Raw genomic sequence first — 22,305 nt, forward strand, 5'->3', positions numbered from 1 at the left:
CAGAAAGTCATGGCCAGATGAAGGAAGTAAAACAGAGACAAGGGAATATAGGAATGGCGGGGCGCATGACACCCTGGAGGAGGTGACAGTCAAGCAGAGGAAAGCAGGCAGTGTGGATTCTGAGGAAGAGCCTTCAAGCCAGAGGACAGCAGTGGAGTGTGCCTGGTGGGTTTGAGCAGCTAGAGGGGCAGCATGGCTGAATCCAGGGAGTGGTGAAGGGAGGGACCCAGGAGATGAGGTCAGAGCTGGGGGCAGGGAGCACAGTTATTGGCCATTTACAGACTTCTGTGTTTATACTCAGAGCCCAGGGGAGGCTGTTGCACAGAGGGGGACCTGAGGATATGTTTTCAGCAGCTTCCTCCAGCCCTATTTGTAAAATAGACCAGCAGGATGCAGGGCAGAAGCAGGAAGGCAAGGCAGAAGAGACGGTTGTGGGGAGGGCCAGTGAAGGTGGGAGGGGGACTCAGAGGTGGGTGCAGGTTGAGGGGAGCACTGGCAGGGTTTGCATGGGGGCTGAGGGCTGGGAGGAAGGTCTATGCCCAGGCTTTTGGTGAGAGCATCCACAGGGTGGAGTTGCCATCAACTGAGCCAGGGAAGGCTGAGGGTGGAGTGGGTTTGCAGGGGGAGATTCGGAGCTCAGTTTGGGTTTGGTCCAACTAAGGACCTCCTGGATTTCCACTTGCAGGTGGTAAGCAGGCAGGTGAGTCCAGAGCTCGGGAAGAAGTTAGCCCACATTTCCTGACTGAGGCTTGACTCTGTAAGGAACTTGCTGATTTTGCAGGTTCATTGGGTGTAACTTTTTTTTTCTCATCGTTCTCAGATGCGTTTTTCATACTCATGATTCTGAACACAAATGTGCTTGTTTATTAGCTTTTCCTGTTTCCCTATTTGTGAATTTCCTGTGTATATCCTTTAACCATTTCTCCTGAGGTTGCTGTGCTTATTTTCCAAGTCACCAATGGTTCTTCCCGACCAAAGGTGTTTTCTGTCTCTCTCTCTCCCCTCTCTTGATCTGGGAACTCTAATTACTTTTAAATATTTTTATTAACCTGTCCTAAATGCATTATGGCTTTCCCGGTGACTTGGTGGGTAAAGAATCCATCTGCAATGCAGAAGACCCAGGAGACTCGGGTTCAGTCCCTCAGTCAGGAATACCCCCCAGAGGAGGGCACGGCAACCCCCTCCAGTATTCTTGCCTATAAAATCCCATGGACAGAGGAACCTGGTGAGCTACAGTCCATAGGGTCACAAAAAGTCGAGCACAACTGAGAGACCAAGAACGTTAACAAAACACATTAAATGCATATGTAAGGCTGGAGATATATATACACACACACACATATATATATATAAACATGGAGTCCTAACTGCTGGACCACGAGGGAATTCCCGTTGGTTTTGAATTTTATACCAAAAAAAACAAAGGAGAATCATGGTCTCCTAGGACTGTTTTTTCAGCTACACTGTTTCTGAGACTTAGCCGCATTGCTCTGTGTTATGGGTCATTCATTTCCACTGCAGTGTAACCTTTCCTCCGGTCGGGGCGCAATCTATTTATCTGCTCTGTTGTCCGTGGACATTCGGTTGATTCAGGCTGTCTTTACTGTGGAGTCCTCCGGGGACCCCTGGGCAATGATTTTCCCTGACATGTATACCCCAGGGAGGATTACTGTGCCCTAAGGGTTGTTGTGCGCGCTCAGCCATGTCTGACTATTTGCGACCCCATGAACTGTAGCCTGCCAGGCTCATCTGTCCAGGGGATTCTCCAGGCAAGAAGACTGGAGTGGGTTGCCTTTTCTAAGGTATGCAGATGTGAAGATGCAAGCAGTTTTCCACAGTGGTTGTACCAGTGTACACAGTCACCAGCATGTTTAAAAATGACCGTTGATCTCTGTCCTCTCCTGTGACCCTTATTTCATTCTTCTTGTTTCTTGTCAGTCAGAAGGTGTGGACTTCTCATCGTAATTGCATTTGCTGTTTGTTGAGGAGCTTGTGCCATCTTCCTGTCCTTACTCATGTCTCTGGTCTCCTTTTCCGATGTTTATCAATTCTAGGCCTTCTTCTTCCATCAGTTGTAAATATTGTCTGCTGTCTCCTCCCTCTGTGTTGGGCATCCCTCGCGGTCATGGTGCCTTTTGTTGAACAGAAGTCCTTTGATGTGATGGAGTTCATCAATTTTTGTCCTTTCTGGTTTGAAGTTTTAAGAAATCTTCCCCCACCTTTAGGTTGGCAAGATACTGTTTTACATTTTATTTTTATTTGTTTATTGTAAAGTTTTGTTTATGTCTGGCTGCACTAGGTCTTTCTTGCTGCAAGCGGCTTCTCTAGTTGCAGCAAGCAGGGGCCACTCTCTAGTTGCAACTTGCGGGCTCTAGAGCTCTGGCTCAGGAGTTGGGGCGCACACACTTAGTTGCTCCGGGGCATGTGGTATGTGGGAATCTTCCCAGACCAGGGATCAAACACATGTCCCCTGCATTGGCAGGCAGAGTCTTAACCAGTGGGTCACCAGGAAAGGCCTACATTTTATTTTAACTCTAGAGCTCACTTTTCACGTGTTATCTTTAGTTAATCTGGAGCTTGCTTTTGCACATGGTATTTATTTTCTTATATGATGATTTATTTTCTTTATATGATGAGTTATTTTCTTTATATTTATGATTTATTTTCTTTATGATTTATTTTCTTTATATGATGAGTCCGTTTTCCTAACACTGTCTATTATACTGAACAGCTGGCCTTTCCCCAAAGCTTCTGGGAAGGTCCCCCTATACCTCAGCCTCTTTTTGAGCTCTCTGGCCTGTTTGTTAGTGTGTTTGTCTATTCTTGTACCAAGCACACAATTTTTATTACAGTGATTATAAATGTTTTAGTATATAATAGGGAAAACTCTCTCTTTACTCTTCCTTTCTAGATTCTTATGGATTTTTAAATTCTTTATTATACATTTCAGAGTAAATTTATCAAAGTCCTCAAAAATCCATCTGGATTTTTGATTGAGATGGTGTTGAATTTATAATTTATCACAGGAGAAATAACATCTTTATAATGTTATTATAATCATATCTAAGATGGAATGTCTTACTTATTCAGATTTTCTTTCTTTATAGAGGTTCTTTGAGTTTTGGTTAATACTTAGATACTTTTTAGTTTTTATTTCTATTATGGATGTTAGTTTTATTGTATTTTCTAGGTGGTTATTACTGGTATAGAAAATTGCTATTGATTTTCATAAATTAATCTCACATCTGGCAACATATACTGAACTCTCATGTATATTGATTCTCTTGGTCCCTGTAGGGACCATGTCATCTATAAATAGTGTTAATTTTATCTTATATTTCTCAACTCTTACACTGTTTGGGGTTTGTTTGTTTCCTTTTTTCAAAATTTCCTTGGAGTATTTGCCAGACATCATTTAGTGGTAACCGTGGCCAACCTTGGCTTGTCCCAGATCCTTAAAGAAAATGTGTGTGACCCTTTGCCATTAAACCTAATATTTTCTGTAAAGAAATATTTTTTTTACAAATATAAGCAACATCAAGTTTATAAAGTTCCCTTATAAAGTTCCTAGTTTGCTAAGAGTTTTTGCTTGTTTATTTTAATTATAAATAGATGTGGATGTTTATCAAATGCTTTTTCTGTAATAGGGTTTTCATATGATTTTCTCTCCTTACACTCTTACAGATAAAACCTTTTTGATCCTGGTGTACTTTTTTTTTTTAATTCAGTTGGATTAAGTTACCTAACATGCTTTAAGATTTTGCATCTATGTTCCAAAGTGAAATGGGCACATAATTTTCTTTTCGTTCATTTGTTTTTCCAGCTGTATTAAGCTATAATTAACACCTAACATTGTGTAAGCGTATGTAAAGATCACCCACAATAAAGTTAACTGATGCATCCATCACCTCAGATAATTACCACGTTTTTGTTATTGCGATGGTGGTGAGAACATTGGAGATCGGCTCCCCGTGGTTAAGAATCCACCTTGCAATGCAGGGGACACTGGTTTGATCCCTGGTCGGGGAACTAAGATCCCACGTGCCTTTTGGAACAACTAAGTCTATGCATTGCAACTACTGAAGCCCGCGAGCTCTGGAGCCCACACCGAAATGAAGACTTAGTGCAGCCAATAGTTAATTAATTACTCAATTAAAAAAAAATAATTTAAAAAGATCTACCCCTTAGCAACTTTCAAGGGTACAATACAGTATTGCTAACTGTAGTCACCATACCGTAGCTTAGATCCCCCAGAAGTTATTCGTCTTATACTTGGAAGCTGGTGCCCTTTGACCAACATCTCACCACCTCCTACCCTCTGTTTCCTGGCGACCACCAGCCTACTCTCAGTTTCTCTGAGTGTAACTGAGATCGTACAGTATTAGTCTTTCTTGGCTTCTCCGCTTAGCATAATGTCCTCAAGGCTCATCCGTGTTGTCACTATACTTTCCACTCTCGTGTTGTCCTTGTGTGACTGAGGAGTCAAGATGACTGCACTGGTCACTGGATAATCGATATGGAGATCACCAGTGATCTAAGAAAAGCAGTTTGCTTGGAGTGGCAGGGCACAGGCCCCATAGGGAGTAAGATCAAGGGAGACTAAGAGGAGAGGAAGTGTAGACGGTGAGTTAAAGGACAGAAAAAAGCAACAGCTTGAGAGGAAAGTAGGGTCAGTGGAATTTTGTTTTCTGTATTTTCAGTGAAAGAACCCACCTGCCAGTGCAGGAGATATAAGAGACACGGGCTCAGTCCCTGGGTTGGGAAGATGCCCTGGAGGAGGGCAAGGCAACCACTCCAGTATTCCCGACTGGAGAATCCCGTGGACAGAGGCGCCTGGCTGGCTGTAGTCACACGACTGACGCGACATAGCACATGATTCTTCCTGGCGTGCAGTGGTGTTTCATCGTGGCTTTAATTTGTATTTCTTTAATTGAATACGGTGTTAAACATCTTTCTCATGTGTGTTTGCCATCTGTATATCCTCTATGATGAAGTGCTTGATCAGGTTTTTTTTTCACCCATTTATTAATATGAATTTAAGTTGTACTTTTTCTTACTGATAAATTTTGAGAGTTCTTTATATATTCTGAACATCCTTTGTTAGAAGTTCGATTTGCAGATCAGTAGTTTCCCTTTCTATTTAACAATGTCTCTTACAGAGCAAAACTTTTCTTCCCTGGTGGCTCAGACGGTAAAGCGTCTGTCTGCAATGTGGGAGACCAGGGTTCGATGCCTGGGTTGGGAAGATCCCCTGGAGAAGGAAATGGCAATCCACTCCAGTACTATTGCCTGGAAAACCCCATGGACAGAGGAGCCTGGTAGGCTACAGTCCATGGGGTCGCAAAGAGTCGAACACAATTGAGTGACTTCACTTCACTTACAGAGCAAAACTTTTCTTATTAAGAAGTACAGTTTTTCAATGTTTTCTTTTATAAGTCATTCTGTTGGTGCCATGCCTAAGAACTCTTCATCTAAATCTAGGCCATAAAGAGTTTCTCCTATTTTTTTCTAAAAGTTTTATAGTTTTACATCTGACTTTTAAATCTATGCTCCATTTTGAGTTAAGTTTTGTATAAGAAATAAGGTTTAGGTCAAAGTTCATTTTTTGAGTACATGGATGTCCAATTTTTCTAGCACCATTTGTTGAAAAAAATTAAACTTTTTCCACTGAATTGCTTTTGCACGTTTGTGAAAAATCATCTCAGTCATATTTATGTGAATGAATTTCTGGGTTCGCTGTTTTGCTCCGCGGATCTGTGTCTGTCTTTTCTCCAGCACCACACATTCTTGATTATTATATCTGTATAATGTCTTGAAATCAGATAGACTGATTTCTACCACTTTTTTTTAAATCTAATCCATTTATTTTCCCCTTTCTACATAAGGTTTAGAATCAGTGTGTCTATATCTACAAAAAAAAAAAAATTGTCCTGGGATTTTTACTGGAATTACGTTAAATCTGTAAATCATTTTGAAGATAATCGACATCTTTATAAGGCTGAGTCTTTCAGTCCATGAACACAGTGTGTCTCATTACTCACGTCAATCTTCTGTGATTTCTTTTATCCGCATTTTGTCATTTTCAACATACAGATCATGAGCATGTTTTGTTAGATTGCTTTACCTGTTTATTTTTATTTTATATTATTTTTATTATTATTGTCATTCTATATTTTATATTTCATTATTTATTTTTTTTCATATTTTAGTCTGCCTTCCCTACTTCACTTATGGGATGGGTGATTGTAATTAGTATAACAAGGTTTTAGAATTTTGGTTTTCCAGTGGTACATTGTTGATCAATAAAATGTAACTGATTTTTTAAAATATGGACCATGTTTTTGGAATTATATATTTATTTATTTTTGGCTACACTGGGTCTTTGTTGCTGCATACAGGTTTTCTATAGAACTGTGATTGATTTCTGTATTGACTTGGTATCCTGTGACCTTGCTAAGCTCATTTATTAGAGGATTTTTTTGTATGTTCTTTGAAACTATCTACATGGATAATTATGTCATCTGTAAATAGGGATAGTTTGAGTTTCTTCTTTTTAATCTGTGTCCGTGTGACCCTGCTGTCCATTTTGATGTGCTGTGATTAAATAAAAGATCTGGTCCCTACCCTACAGACAGAGAACTTGAAATTTTACTTTCTACTCAAATGTGAATTAAGCCCATACATGAAATGCAGCCAAGCAGCAGTGTGATGAGCCAAGAGGGGTGCCCTTCCCATTCCTGGGGGAAATCAGGGAGGGCTGCATGGAGGAGGTGGTCCAGGGATTGGGTCTTAAAGGTCAAGGTGCCCTGTAACTTGTCTCTGTCTTTTTCCTTTCCACCTCCCCTTGTTTAGTGCGTTTCCAGTACAAGACTCACTCCCACCTCCCACCCCCATCCCACCTTATGGCTGAAAGGGTGGGCATGCTCCAGGTGAGCCCAGCAGAGAGGGCCCATTGTGTGTGAGGAGCAGGGCAGCAGAGAGACCGGGAGGCACAACTGAGTGTGCTGTTTAGCTGCACCCGGTCCATTTGTACAGTGCATAGCCTGGGCAGCCGTACCTGGTAGTCACACAAGGAGAGTCTCCCCACTCCTTACTTCCACCCAGAGCCTGGTACCCACACTGGAGAGAAATGGGGGCAGGGCCACATGTTCCACCCTCCTGGTCTGTGTCCCCCTCCAGATAGCAGCGACAGTGAGCTGGAGCTGTCCGCAGTGCGCCACCAGCCAGAGGGGCTTGACCAGTTGCAGGCACAGACCAAGTTCACCAAGAAGGAGCTGCAGAGCCTTTACAGGGGCTTCAAGAACGTGAGTGCCCCACATCCCCCACCCCCAGGGTTGGCCCTGATCCCCTGGCTCTCCTTTGCTGGCTCCAGGGTGCTGGCACACCTTCTGGAAATTCCCCATGGCACACTGCATACCCCAGGGGCTTTATGGGGCTCATGTTTTGTGGGACAGCTGTCTGTGGGGAGAGCCAGGGCCCAGAATCAGTGTTCTGAAGGCACTTCCCTTATGAGTGTCTCAGTACTGGTGCAGTGGAGGAACATGGGGACAGACCAACCTAGCGTGAGGGGTCCTGCCACCCCCTCCCGCCTACCCCTCCCATGATGCCCACTCCATTGGGCTTTCCCCTACCTGGGGCTGGGGGAGCCCAGCAGTGCCTTGCGCAGCAGGCATCGGCCAGAGGAAAGAGAGAGGCCGGGCCCCCTGGAGTCGGGGTGCAGGGCAGGGTAGCTGGGGTTACTGAGAGGAGTCCCTTCCTACTGCAGGAGTGCCCTACAGGCCTGGTGGACGAAGACACGTTCAAACTCATTTACTCACAGTTCTTCCCTCAGGGAGGTGAGTCCACGGTTCCTCCCGAAGTCCCCACTTCCCTGTGGCTGCCCTGCAGAGTGTGGGCTTCCCTTTTATAGGGAGGGGACCCTCAGCCCCCCCCACATCCTCCCCACCACTCTGCCTATTGCTGCCTCCGTCCAGTAGGAAGGGCGGACTCCAGCCCGGGACGCGGTGGGAATGCCCAGTGGAGCAGCGTGGGGTTGGGACATGGGCGGCCAGGCAGCCTGGACACTCCCAGCCTTGCCCTTGGTCTCCCTAGATGCCACCACCTACGCACACTTCCTCTTCAACGCCTTCGACGCCGATGGGAATGGGGCCATCCGCTTTGAGGTAGGTCCCTGTCGACCGCTCCCCATCCCTGGCTCCTGCATCTCCCAGATGTGGTGCCACGCGCTCGGGGCCGTCCAGAGGCTCAGACGCAACCCTGGTGTCAGCGGCCCAGTGTGTCACCCAGGGAACACATGGTCTCCGTGTGGCTGGCCCTGGGCCTGTTGAAGTCACGGTAGTTCGAGTTTGCTGTCTGGCCATCCTATTCCCAGCCTTTCCTTCCAGCCCTGCCAAGCCAAGGTGCACTGAGGTGGTAGTGACCCAATGGAAATTTGCATTTGAAAAGGGAGCAAGGTTTAACTACAGGTCTGTGCCCAGAATTTACCCCTTTGCCCCCAAACAGGCAGAGCATCCCTGCCTAAACAGGCTTGGGGGTCATCCCAGCCACAGTGTGAGCCAGCCTCGTGCTCCCCCACCACTGGGAAAGCAGCCGCCTGCCCCCAGGAGGGCCCTGCCTGGGCTCTGAGCAGGCAGCACGTGGGCCCCACCAACACCCGGCCACACAGCATCAGTTGAGAGAGGCCCCAACCGCGGAGCCCAGGCCCCTAAAAATAGCTGCAGGCAAAAAGCTGAAACCTCTTTGGAGAGGAAAACCTTGCTGAGAGCCAGGCTTAATCAATAACCACCCAGCTCGGCTTCCAAGGCCAAGGGCAGCTGACCGGAAAGTGAGAGAGAAAGCCCCTGGACCGGCTGGGGTAATAACCCGAGATTCCGCTCAGCTTTCCTTTATGCTCACATGCAGCCCGGCTCACTGACGTCGGGCCGGGCGGGGCGGCCCAAGGGCATCGCCAGCCCTGTGCCCTCAGGGGCCCCACCCTCCCTGGGCCGCACTTGTAGTGTGCCTGTGAGCTTACAGTGCTCTCAGCTTTTCTGTTTTCAGTTCTGCCTGCACATGGTAAAATTACAGTCGGTCCAAAGGGGTCCACAGGGAGCATTCACTGTTCTCCCTGGTCCCTCCCCAGCCTCCACCGTGACCAGTTCTTCGTGTCCTGGGAGTGAAGTGCCAGAAGCACTGTGTGACCCGCCCAGGCAGGGCTTGGATGACGGTGTCTCTCGGTCAGGAGTCGGATGACCAGACCGCTTAGCGAGGCCCTGGCACAGTAGCGGGTGTCAGGAAGGCCTCTGTCAAGCTCCTGTGGTCCTGGGGAAGTGGTCGATGGTGGGTCTTTGTTGGAGGTGCCGGTGCTGGTCTCCTTCTGCTAGGCACTGTCTCAGAAGGTTGTGCATCTCTGACGTGAAATTAATTCCTCAGGTTCCTTCCAAGGAAGTTTGTTTACCTTGAGGACCGTCTTCCTTGTTCACCTGCAGGTTCTTGATATCAGAGCTCTGCTCTAGGAAGCCTTTTAGGAGTATACTTCTCAGGGACCTTCCACTGGGCAGGGCCTAATCCTGGGTGCACCACAGTGGGGACCCCTGTGGTCAGGAAGAATCTGGAGGGGGTGGGGTGGGGGGACACTCAGCCCACCTCGCTGCCTCACACCAAACCTCTCAACGTGCCCTTAAAACCGAAAGTCAGGGGCCTCCTTGGTGGTCCAGTGGTTAAGAATCCAGCTTCCAGTGCAGGAGACGTGGGTTAGATCCCTGATCAGGAAACTAAGATCTCACTTGCTGTGGGGCAACTAAGACCGAATGCAGCCAAAAATAAAAATAAATATATGAATATTTTAAAACAAACCAGAAAGTCAGATCTGCTTATTAATATTTACAACAATTCAAATCCTTTTTGTATATTCTTGAGATAAGACACATGTTAACTAGAGTTTATTGATATGGTAGCTATGACAAACCTAGATAGCATCTTAAAAAGCAGAGACATCACTTTGTGGACAAAGGTCTGTATAGTCAAAGCGATGGTTTTTCCGGTAGTCATGTGTGGATGTGAAAGTTGGACCATAAAGAAGACTGAGAGCTGAAGAATTGATGCTTTTGAACTGTGGTGTTGGAGAAGACTCTTGAGAGTCCCTTAGACTGCAAGGAGATCAAACCAGTCAATCCTAAAGGAAATCAACCCCGAATGTTCATTGGAAAGACTGATGCTGAAGCTGAAGCTCCAATCCTTTGGCCACTTGATGCAAAGAGCTGACTCATTGGAAAAGACCTTGATGCTGAGAAAAATTGAGGGCAAAAGGAGAAGGGGGTGACAGAGGATGAGATGGTTGGATGGCATCACTGACTCAATGGACATGAGTTTGAGAAATATCCGGGAGGTAGTGAAGTACGGGAAAGCCTGGCGTGCTGCAGTTCGTGGGGTTGAAAAGAGTCGAACATGACTTAGAGGCTGAACAACGACAGAAAAGTTGACGTGAACAACCTTCTTTTGCACTGGGAAAATGAACTGATGTTTGAAATGGTTTTAAAATATTTTTTCAATTGAAAGAACATCCTGGAAAGTACTAAATACCTGTAACTTATAAACACCAACTTTTGATGTAGTAAGTATACCTCAATCTTATGTGTGCTTCATGGGATTATATAGATTTTTTTGGCTGTGCTGGGTCTTCACTGCCGCACAGACTTTTCTCTAGCTATGGCAAGCAGGGGCTACTCTGTAACTGCAGTCCATAGGTTTCTTATTGCAGAGGCTTCTCTTGTTTCAGACCACGGGTTCTAGACTCCTGGGCTTCAGTAGTGGTTGCAAATGGGCTCAGGAGTTGCGGTTCCTGGGCTCTAGAGCACAGGTTCAGTAGTTGTAGGGCGCAGGCTTAGCTGCTCCTTGGCCTGTGGGATCTTCCTGGACCAGGGGTTGAACCCACGTCTCCCGCACTGGCAGGTGGATTCTTTACCACTGAGCTACCAAGGAAGCCCAGATTTCTTATCTTTTGTTAAAATATGTATACTCAGTGGATCAAAATAATATCAAAGTATGTATATGTTATTTAAATATATATATATAAATCTCAAAAAAATGAAAGAAATATAACACCATTTCTCCTTTCCTGTACCTTCATTTTCTTCACTATACACACAAGACTTTCAGGCTCCAGTAGACTTTCGGGTGTGCTTTGAAAAACAGCAGTCACCACCCACAGACATACCTCCTTTGTTTTAGCTGACTGTCCCTATTCGTCTCCTTGTTGCCTGATAGTATCCTTTTTATTGCTGCTTCTCAACTGCCCAGTTTAGACGCCATCCCTTGGCTCTGCACGAGTGAGGAGTTGGGTCTCCCTCCCACACACACACACACCTTGCCCATCCCCTGGCTTTCCAGAACTATGGAATTCAGATTGGATAAGCACTCTTGGTTTTCTCCTGACATGAATTTGTCCCCCAGCTGAGCCTGTCAGTGAACTGTGATTATGTTTCCCTTGCCTGCACAGATTTTTCTTTTGCCTACAGTAAACAGTCATTTGGCTGGTATCTGGCATCACTGACTTGATGGATGTGAGTTTGAGCAAGCTCCGAGAATTGGTAATGGACAGGGAAGCCTGGTGTCCGTGGGGTCGCAAAGATTCGGACATGATTGAACAACTGAATTGAACTGAACTGAACTGTGACCTTACCAGTAATTCACCCTTGACTCCTCCTGTCGTCTCAATGAACATCTCCCTAGCCTCTGACCAGCTCCATCATCATGGTGCTGATTCTCCTCTGTGGGCCTCTTCCCCCTCTCCTGGATTGGGTCTCCTGGTTCTGGACTCCTTCATCTTCTTCCTTGCTTTACTTTTTCTGCAAAAGCATAGGAGATGCTGTGCTCATTTGCTTCATTCATGTCTGAAGCACGACTGTGACCCCATGGACTGTAGCCCACCAGGCTCCTCTGTCCATGGGATTTCCCAGGCCAGAATACTGGAGTAAGTTGCCATGCCCTCCTCCAGGGGATTTTCCTGATCAAACCCTCGTCTCCTGGATTGCAGGCAGATTCTTTACCGCTGAGCCACCAGGCAAGCTCCTTTCAAAAGCATATCTTCCAGGAATTTCCTGCAAAAGCCTGCGTGGGAGGTCATTTCTGAGCCTTAGACACCTGCGAGTACCTTTGTTCTGTCCTCCCTCTTTCTGTTTGTTTTTTAAATTTATTATTTAAATTTACTTATTCCTTGGCCTGTGGGTCTCAGTTGTGGCACGGGGGCTTAGTTGCTCTGCAGCATATAGGATCCTAGTTCCCCCACCATGGATTGACCCTGTGTCCCCAGCATTGCAGGGCAGAGACTTAACCTCTGGACCACCAGGAGGGTCATTCTGTTCTCACTCTTGTTTGACCTGTTGTGTGGAACCAGAGCTCTGGCAGAAGCTGTTTCCTACTGATTCCTGACGCTGTGGACAGGACCTGATTTGGTGACGGTTGTAGTTTCGGTTTGGCTTTGTTTTTCTCTCTGGAAGCACATAGGATGCTGTCACTGCACCCATTTTCTGTAATGCTTGTGATGGACCCACCACACCTCACACTGTTTGCCCTCATCGTTAGGTCCTTGGCAGGACCTGGACAATCACAACCTTCCCCTTCATCCCCATGGACACGGCCCCTCCATTTCCTCGGCCTCTGCCTGGAACTCCTGCTGCTCGAGTTTCAGTCCCTCTGGAGTGGACTGCTCGTTATCTGCTTTTCTCTTCTCTTTTCCAGTTTGGCCTTTGCAGGCGACTTTATGGAAGATGCCACGTGCTTTTCTAACCCTTCTTCTGAGTCTGTCATTTTGTTTTCTCACTTTTAATTCCCAAGAGCTCTTTCTTGTTCCCAGTGCCGACTTAAAAAAAAAATAAACACACAACCCGAGTTGTTGTTAAATCGCCAAGTCATACCTGACTCTTGGCAACCCCATGGACTATAGCCTGCCAGGCTCCCCTGTCCATGGAATTCTCCAGGCAAGAATACTGGAGTGGGTTGCCATTTCCTTCACCTGGGTATCTTCCCAACCCAGGGCACACATCTGCATTGGCAGACACTGAGTCATGGGCTTCTCATAAAATTTTTAAAAAAAAGCTACAACCTGAGAGTTGTGAGTTAAGTTTCATTTGGGGACAAAAATGAGGACTATAGCCAAGGAGTTATTTCTCCACTGATCTCCAGTAGCATATTGGGCACCTACTGACCTGGGGAGTTCCTCTTTCAGTATCCTATCATTTTCTATCATTATCCTATCACTGGAATATGAAGTCAAGTGGACCTTAGAAAACATCACTAGAGCAAAGCTAGTGGAAGTGATGGAATTCCAGTTGAGCTATTTCACATCCTGAAAGATGATGCTGTGAAAGTGCTGCACTCAATATGCCAGCAAATTTGGAAAACTCAGCAGTGGCCACAGAACTGGAAAAGGTCAGTTTTCATTCCAGTGCTAAAGAAAGGCAATGCCAAAGAATGCTCAAACTACCGCACGGTTGCACTCATCTCACATGCTAGTAAAGTAATGCTCAAATTTCTCCAAGGCAGGCTTCAACAATATGTGAACCGTGAACTTCCAAATGTTCAAGCTGATTTTAGAAAAGGCAGAAGAACCAGAGATCAAATTGCCAACATCCGCTGGATCAGCGAAAAAGCTAGAGAGAGTTCCAGAAGAACATCTATTTCTGCTTTATTGACTATGCCAAAGCCTTTGACTGTGTGGATCACAATAAACTGTGGAAAATTCTGAAGGAGGTGGGTATACCAGACCACCTGACCTGCCTCTTGAGAAACCTGTATGCAGGTCAGGAAGCAACAGTTAGAACTGGACATGGAATAACAGACTGGTTCCAAATAGGAAAAGGAGTACGTCAAGGCTGTATATTGTCACCCTGCTTATTTATCTTATATGTAGAGTACATCATGAGAAACGCTGGGCTGGAAGAAGCACAAGCTGGAATCAAGATTGCCAGGAGAAATATCAATTACCTCAGATATGCAGATGACACCACCCTTATGGTAGAAAGTGAAGAGGAACTAAAAAGCCTCTTGATGAAAGTGAAAGAGGAGAGTGAAAAAGTTGGCTTAAAGCTCAACATTCAGAAAACGAAGATCATGGCATCCAGTCCCATCACTTCATGGGAAATAGATGGAACAACAGTGGAAACAGTGTCAGACTTTATTTTTCTGGGCTCCAAAATCACTGCAGATGCTGACTGCAGCCATGAAATTAAAAGATGCTTACTCCTTGGAAGGAAAGTTATGACCAACCTAGATAGCATATTCAAAAGCAGAGACACTACTTTGCCAACAAAGGTCCGTCTAGTCAAGGCTATGGTTTTTCCATTAGTCATGTATGGATGCGAGAGTTGGACTGTGAAGAAAGCTGAGCGCTGAAAAGTTGATGCTTTTGAACTGTGGTGTTGGAGAAGACTCTTGAGAGTCCCTTGGACTGCAAGGAGATCCAACCAGTCCATTCTAAAGGAGATCAGTCCTGGGTGTTCATTGCAAGGACTGATGCTAAAGCTGAAACTCCAGTACTTTGGCCACTTCATGCGAAGAGTTGACTCACTGGAAAAGACTCTGATGCTGGGAGGGATTGGGGGCAGGAGGAGAAGGGGACAACAGAGGATGAGATGGCTGGATGGCATCACCGACTCGATGGACGTGAGTTTGAGTGAACTCCGGGAGTTGGTGATGGACAGGGAGGCCTGGCGTGCTGCAATTCACGGGGTCGCAAAGAGTCGGACACGACTGAGCGACTGAACTGAACTGAACTGATAGCCAGGGAAGCAGCACTTCAGATAACTCTGAAAAACTGCTCCAAAGAGGTAGGAGGTGGTGTTGTTCAGTCGCCCAGTGTCCGACTCTTTGTGACCCCATGGACTGCAGCACGCCAAGCCTCCCTGTTCCTCACCATCTCCCAGAATTTGCCCAAGTTCGTGTTCATTGCATCAGTGATGCTGTCCAGCCGTCTCATCCTCTGACACCCTCTTCTCCTGCCCTCAATCTTTTCCAGCATCAGGGACTTTTCCAAAGAGTTGTCTGTTCGAATCAGATGACTAAAACACTGGAGTTTCAGCTTCAGCATCAGTTCTTCCAGTGAACATTCAGGGTTGATCTCCCTTAAGATTGACTGGTTTGATGTCCTTGCTGTCCAAGGGACTTTCAGGAGTCTTCTCCAGCACCACAGTTCAAAAGCATTGATTCTTTGGCATTCTGCTCTCTTTACGGTCTAGCTCTCACAACTGTACATGACCACTGGAAGACCATAGCCTTGACTGAAAGTGAAAGTGAAGTCACTCAGTCTTGTCCGACTCTGCGACCGCCTGAACTGTAGCCCACCAAGCTCTTCCGTCCATGAGATTTTCCAGGCAAGAATCCTGGAGTGGGTTGCCATTACCTTCTCCAGTATAGCCTTGACTATACTGACCTTTATCGGCAGAGTAATGTCTCTGCTTTTCAACACACTGTCTATGTTTGTCATCATTTTCCTGCCAAGAAACAATCGTCTTCTGATTTCATGGCTGCAGTCGCGGTCCACAGTGATTTTGGAGTCCAAGAAGAGGAAAGCTGTCACTACGTCCACCTCTCCCCCGTCTATTTGCCATGCTGTAATGGGGCCGGATGCCGTGATCTTAATTTTTGAAAATTATTCAGTCTTAAGCTGGCTCTTTCACTCTCCTGCTTTACGCTCATCAAGAGGCTCTTTAGTTTCTCTTCACTTTCTGCCATTAGAGTGGTATAATCTGCATATCTAAGGTTGTTGATGTTTCTGATGTAGGTCAGCATATATGTGACTTTGGTGAAGGGGGAGAAAACGCAATCAAGCACATACTTTTTTGCAGAAGGTTTCTGATAGTCACGGGCTTCCCTGGTGGCTCAGATGGTAAAGAATCTGCCTGCAATGCAGGAGACCCAGGTTCTATCCCTGGCTTGGAAATATCCCTGGAGAAGGGAACGGCTACCCACTCCAGTATTCTTGCCTGGGAAATCCCATGGACAGAGGAGCCTGGCGGGCTACAGTCCTTGGGGCTGCAAAGAATCAGACAGGACTGAGTGATTAACACTTTCATTTTCTGCTAGTCACAAGGATTTTAGTGCTTTTCTAGACTTAAGGAGATACAAGAGTCAGACTCATAAAACTGGCTCCTGAAAATACACCTAACTGTCTGAAGACCTGTCCTGCCAGTTTTTCCCAGAGCACAGAGGGCCTCATTCCTGCTCTCCACCCTGAACTCCTGTCAGCGGGTGTTGAAAATCAGCAGTTGTGCAGCACATGATTTAATCCCTGTAGAGACGGATGCCAAGTGCCAGTTTGTCGTTGACATCAAGTATTCCTTTTTGATGGCACCCTATTCTTACTGCTGTTCTTGTTATTTAGTCACTAAGTCATGTCCAGCTCTTTTGCGACCCCATGGATTATAGCCCAGCAGGCTCCTGCTGGGGTGAGTTGCCATTTCCTCCGACAGGGGGTCTTCCCGGCACAGGGATCGAACCCGCATCTCTTGTATTGCAGGTGGATTCTTTCCCACTGAGCCACCAGGGAAACCATTCTTATTGTAAGGATGCCAGATTTCTAATCCCTGAATCTAATGGTTTCTGTGAATTTTTTTTTTTTTTTTTGGTCCTGGAATAATTTTTGTTTCTTCAAAACTGCGTGTCTTAGTTTTTCTTAGTCTTTCTTTCTCATGATACAGGCTTCCTCTGATCCAGAAAATCAAAAGTTTGAATGAGGTCCTGTTGGTCCAGTGGTTAGGGCTTGACACTTCCACTGCTAGGGCCCAGATCTGACCCTTGGTTGGGGAAATTTAAGATCCCACAAGGCATGCGGTGCAGCCAAAAATAAACATTAAACTTTGGGTGGGGACCAAGCCCCTTGGAGGAGGGCCCTGTCCCTTCACAGTCTGCTGTCCCCCACTTCCCACCTCCCAGACAGCCCCTCTCAGCTCCCCTTCTTTCAGAGCAGCCCATGGGGCAGGAAGGGCTTTATCTTCGAACCTTCTGGAAGTGACAGGGAAGAATTGCTTTCCACCAAATGTTCTAACAAAACAGTTGAAGTTTTCACACAAAAGCCGTTTGAACGTTCATATCTTGTCACGTTACTAATAGTCTGTCCCGTCTCAGAGCTCTGCTAAACCCAGAGCTGTTGGTTTAGCCTTTAAGGTGTGGTTTTTAAGCACTTCGGCATGCAGACACTTGATAAAGTGGATAGCGCGCTCTCTTCACGAAAGGAGCACCCTCAGGCCTTCTCTGTCAGCGGCAATGCAGCAGATGGGTCTTACACGCCAAACGTTTAGGAATTCCCTCGTGCCCCAGTGGTTAGAACTTCACGCCTTCAGTGTCGTGGGCCTGAGTTTGATACCTGGTTAGGGAACTGAGATCTCAAAGCTTTGCAAAAAAAAAAAAAAATCATACATTTGAATGTCTTTTCTTTCAGACAATCAACACCAGCCACCATGCCATCCCCACCACACACATGCACGCACGCACACACTCACATTGTGTTCACCTGAGGGGCACCATCCGCCCGGCCTGTGACGGAGTTGCCTCACCTACACAGATGTGCACTTCAGTGGAAGCCACGTGGCAAACTGGAACTAGAATCTGGGGCCTAGGCTGTCACCCCCCCTTTCTCCACAGGACTTTGTGGTTGGTCTCTCCATCCTGCTGCGAGGGACAGTCCATGAGAAGCTCAAGTGGGCCTTTAACCTCTATGACATTAACAAGGATGGCTACATCACCAAAGAGGTACGCAGCTTCTGGGGAGCTGAGAGTAGCCTGTCTGCCCGCTCCGCAGCTCCACACCTCCAACCTCTTTCCTCCTCTCTCTCACTGCCCTCATTTCCTGTTTCCCCTCCCAGAGGGCCCAGCCTGCCCTCGGAGGGGACAGTGGCCAGGAACTCCTCTGCCAGGCTCTCGGCCTGGATACCTGGGTGTGCGGAGCGTGGAGCTTGTGTGCCCCTCACCACGGCTCCATCCCCGTCAACAAGGTCCCCGATCGCTGTTCTTACGGCGAGGTCATGTGGGAGACCCGAATGGAGAAGCTGGAGGCAGGGGTGGGGGAGCTGGCCTTGGTTCCCAGCAATCAAGGGAGGGCAGTGTGGTCCCTTAAGGTAGGGTGTCAACAGGCCCACAGTCCAGTTTTGTTTGGCCCAAACACTCTTTTTTGTGTGTAAGAAATAGTTCATATACAAAAAAAAAGAAGTATTCCATATACCAAAAAGAGTGTTTGGCTGGAACACTCTTTTTGTACATGGAATAGTTGCTTTTCATATAGTGTCAGCTTCTAGAGTTTGCACATAAAAACCTATCTCCAGATGCCCTGCAGAGTCGGAAGCTTGTGCTGGGTGGACTGGGTGGGGCTGAGCCTGTCTCTCTCTGGCCTGTACAGCCCCGCCCGCTCACCCACCTGGCAGCCAGGCTCATGCCAGCCCCTCCACCCTCCCCTCACTCCCCCGCAGGAGATGCTGGCCATCGTGAAGTCCATCTATGACATGATGGGCCGCCATACCTACCCGATTCTGCGAGAGGACGCGCCCCTGGAGCACGTGGAGAGGTTCTTCCGGGTGAGCGCGCCGCGAAGGGGCCGCCAGAAGAGGAAGGAAGGGCCTTCTGCTCTCAGGGCCCGCGGCTCCCCTCTGTGAGCCTTCCTGCTCCCACGGGAGGTGCAACTTCCCTCCCCTATCTGGCTGGCTGAATGAATTAAAACCAGCCCTGTGCCCCCCATCTGCTGACCCTCATCTCAGAGCAGTCGGGCTCCTGGATTCTGAGTCAGCCGACACCCCCGGCCAGAGCTTCTCCTGCCCGCTGCTGCCCCATCTCCACCAGGGACTTCTCTCCGAGGGGAGGGGGTCGGGGTCACCGCTCTGTGTCCATGGGGCCTAGGGGGACTGAGGCTCCATCTCCCGCTTCCTGAGGGCCCTCAGCCGCTCCACCTCCCCAGCTGCCTGTCAGGGAGGTGAGGGGGTCCATGAGCACGGGGGTCCCTGCTGGGAGGTGGCTGCGGTTGGGGGCGGACTGGGGAGACAGCAGAGTGGTTGACAGTGCAGTGGAGGTGGCTGGAAAGGGCGCTTTATGTGGCCTGGATCCCAGAGAGGGGGCCGAGGGCACGGCTGGGGTGGAGGGTGCATGCCCACCCGCCCGCCCACCACCATTCCTCAGGCCTGCGGCAGGGGGCAGCCCCAGCGGGACACAGCCTCACTGAGGGCATGGCTTGAGTTGCAGAAAATGGACCGGAATCAGGATGGGGTGGTGACCATCGACGAGTTCCTGGAGACCTGTCAGAAGGTAGGCAGCATCAAGGCTCGGAACCCCTGCGTCCCGGCCCTGCCAGTCCCCTCTTCAGCGCAGACTTCCGACATCCACTTGCACTGTTTCAGCAGCGCTCACTGCTGCCCCGCCCGCTCCTGCCAGCCCACAGCCTAGCCAGGCCACATCCCACAGCTCTGCCCTCAGTGGATCATCAGAGGGGATGGACCCGGGGCCCTGAGGACCGGGTCACGCTGTGGGAAGGAGCCTGGAGTCCCCCCCTGGCATTGCGGCTGACCGTCCTGTGCAGAGCACTTTCAGGGGGCAGGACACAGCCTCCACCTGCCACCCTCCCCTCGGCTGCCCTGGCTACATCTGGGTGGGTGGCGGTTGTCTTATCAGTGGGTTAACAGCTCCCACACGGACTGGCCGTCAGACCCTGGAGCTGGACACAGGCTCTGCGTCACTGGCTCCTCTTTCGTCCAATGAGACGGGCAGAGTCCCTGGAGGGCCACAGGTCCCTAATGAGACTGCGAGCACGGGGAGGCTGGAGATGGGCCCCGCCCAGGGCTGACCAGGCCTCTCGTCCTCTCTCTCCACGCAGGACGAGAACATCATGAGCTCCATGCAGCTGTTCGAGAACGTCATCTAGCACTTGTGCATGGGGAAAGTGGGGGAATCCCTGAGTGGCTATCGCCACCTCTGCCCCCAAAGAAACCTCAGTCCTGCCAGGAGCAACCTCCGTGAAAAACTTTTTTCTAATATATTTGCACAAAGTGAATAGTTTGCTCCACACACACACACAAACACCCTCCCCCCGACACACACACACACCCTTCATCTGGGCTGGCAGGTGGAGAGACAGAGATGAGAGAGGGGCTAGGTCTGGCTGGGAGCTGAGTCCAGGGGACAAGAGCCACACAGCTCCCAGCAACCCCCTCCCAGGCCTCTTGGGTCGACAGCTGAAAGAGGCATCTTCAGGCCTCTGGCTGCTGGGTCATCTACAGAAGACGGTCCAGCCTGCAAAGCTAAGGCCCCAGCCTTGTGAGCCCACTTGCCCGCCCCTCCCTTCTGCCACCCTTCTTTCCCACTACACTCTCATGTCAGGCCCTGGGGGCTGCTCTGTCCTGCTTGTCCCGGCCACTCCCTGCCCACCGACAACCCTTCCAGAATGGCCCTCAGCTCAGGACCCCAGAAGGGCAGCGTAGGGTCAAGGGATTTCAGACCAGGAAAGAGGTGGCACTTAGACAGAGTCTGCTGCTTCCTGGAAATGCTTCCGTGGGTAAGGACACCTGCTGTCCACTGAGCTGGTGTGAGCCCCAGTGGGGATGCACCAGTGGGCACTGTTCTCCACCCAGTAAGGGGGCTTCCAGTCTGGGGACTGGGGTTCTTGGTGGGAGTCTGACGGGGCCTCTCTGCCAACGCCACCTCCTTCACTCCAGCTGGCTCAGTGAGGGCACAGCAGGAGGAGCTGCCCACAGCCCTCAGGCACCCAGGTCATCATTCAGGGTTCTTGAGAAGAGGTCCCAGGGCTCAGGGCCTGGCAGCCAGGGAGCCCAGGGGGGCCAAGCAGGCCTGGGAAGGGGCTTCTCTCTCCTGTTGGGCCCCATCTCCCTTGCCCACGTCAGCTTGGATGAGCTCCCCTCTTCGTGGTTAGGGTCCTGGAGCCGTGTGGCTGCCCCTCCACACATAGGCTCACCCCAACCCCTTGTGCGAAGCACAAGTGCCCCCAGAAGCTCAGGCTGCAGCTCACGAGGGGAGCCTGAGACTCTGCTTTTCAAGGCAAGGCCCTCCTGGTGGGCTGAGGCTTGGGCCCCACCAGCCCGCATCAGGAAGCCCCTGGGGTTCTGTGGGGAGTCGGTTCTGTGCCTACGAGCAGTGTGTGTGTGGTGGGGGTGGCTTGAGGCCCCATCCCCGACTCCCCGAGCCCAGCCCAGCTCACCAACATTGAAAAGCACAAACCCCAGGGATTCTGCTTGGCCGGGTACTGCCCTGAGGACCGAGGCAGACGCCCGCCGGAGCCCAGCGCCGCTAGGGGGCGCGGGGTCCAGGGGCAGGTCACCAGAAGCCGGCGGGAGCGGGAGCCGGGCTGCTCCCCCAGGCCCAGGCCGCCCCGGAGGGGCGCAGCCTCAGGCCGCAAGGCCAGTCCCAGGAACATTCCCGGTCATACATTCCATCGGCTGCTGCCCCCGGTCTCTGCCCGGGCCTGGCCTGAAGATGAGTGGGGACCGGGCGGCCGAGACCGTGGAGATGGGCTGGCTCGGCCGCGGGGACCCCTGGGCACCACACATGGGCGGCCCTCCCTTGGAGTTGCACTGACACCCCGCCTCCAGTCCGACTGGGGCCCCCCTCCCCCTCCCCATCCCCAGGGAGGGGGGCATCAGCGTTCCCTGGCTCAGGGATCTTCTCCCCGCCCCCAGCCCCGGCCCTCAGCCCAGCCCTCCCCGCTGGCGAGGCTTTGCTTCTGAGGGCCAGAGGCCAAAGCAGAGGGTTACCACCACCACGCTCTGCCCTCCCCACCTTGGTCTTGGGCTGCACGCGCCCCCGGAGGGGTCCGCCTCCCATGCTGGGACGCGGGCTGGCCGCATGTCTGCATGGCAGAAGTGTCTCCCTTGGGCACGGCCAAGGAGGGTGGTGCCTGTTCTCAGCGCCCACCAGTATTCAGTCCTGTATATTTTAATAAAATAAACTTGACAAAGGAGAGCGATTCTTGGTGGCTTTATCCTGACTCTCGTCCTGCCTCTCCAATCCCTGCTGCTGTTGGCCAAGGCTGCTGTCCAGAGATGAGCTGGTAAATGTTTAACATTCTCTGAATCGTCCAAGATCCCGGTGTACAGTCACTGAAAGCGGAGTCATGAAGAAGGGCCCACGGTTGGGAAGCCTCTGTGAGAAGCTCCAGCCCTCCAGCCTGTATACAGAGCCGTGAGGCAGCATAACTCCTTGAGGTGCCATTGTGTTTTGTTCCCGGTTTTTTTTTTTCCAGTTCCAAGAAGTCATTTCTGCATATCCCCTTGGCTAGAGGGTGCAGGTCACAGGGCAGAACCAGAATTTGCCTGAAGACATCTTCCTTTCTTGGTTTTA

At 49.5% G+C, this 22,305-nt stretch overlaps 1 protein-coding gene across 1 annotated transcript in view; it reads left to right on the forward strand.

Annotated features, from left to right (window-relative positions):
• The window catches only part of KCNIP3 (potassium voltage-gated channel interacting protein 3), a 95,002-nt gene extending 73,071 nt beyond the window's left edge, over positions 1-21,931 (forward strand). The window contains exons 3-9 of the mRNA XM_040267568.1: positions 7,180-7,304; positions 7,766-7,835; positions 8,092-8,162; positions 17,617-17,724; positions 18,438-18,542; positions 19,201-19,263; positions 19,829-21,931. Coding sequence (XP_040123502.1) covers positions 7,180-7,304; positions 7,766-7,835; positions 8,092-8,162; positions 17,617-17,724; positions 18,438-18,542; positions 19,201-19,263; positions 19,829-19,876 — 590 coding nt within the window. The 3' untranslated portion in view covers positions 19,877-21,931. The remainder of the gene's footprint in view (positions 1-7,179; positions 7,305-7,765; positions 7,836-8,091; positions 8,163-17,616; positions 17,725-18,437; positions 18,543-19,200; positions 19,264-19,828) is intronic.
• Positions 21,932-22,305: the final 374 nt, after the last annotated feature.

Source organism: Oryx dammah, unplaced genomic scaffold, assembly GCF_014754425.2.
Source record: "Oryx dammah isolate SB20612 unplaced genomic scaffold, SCBI_Odam_1.1 HiC_scaffold_25, whole genome shotgun sequence".
NCBI classification, from domain to species: Eukaryota; Metazoa; Chordata; class Mammalia; order Artiodactyla; family Bovidae; genus Oryx; species Oryx dammah.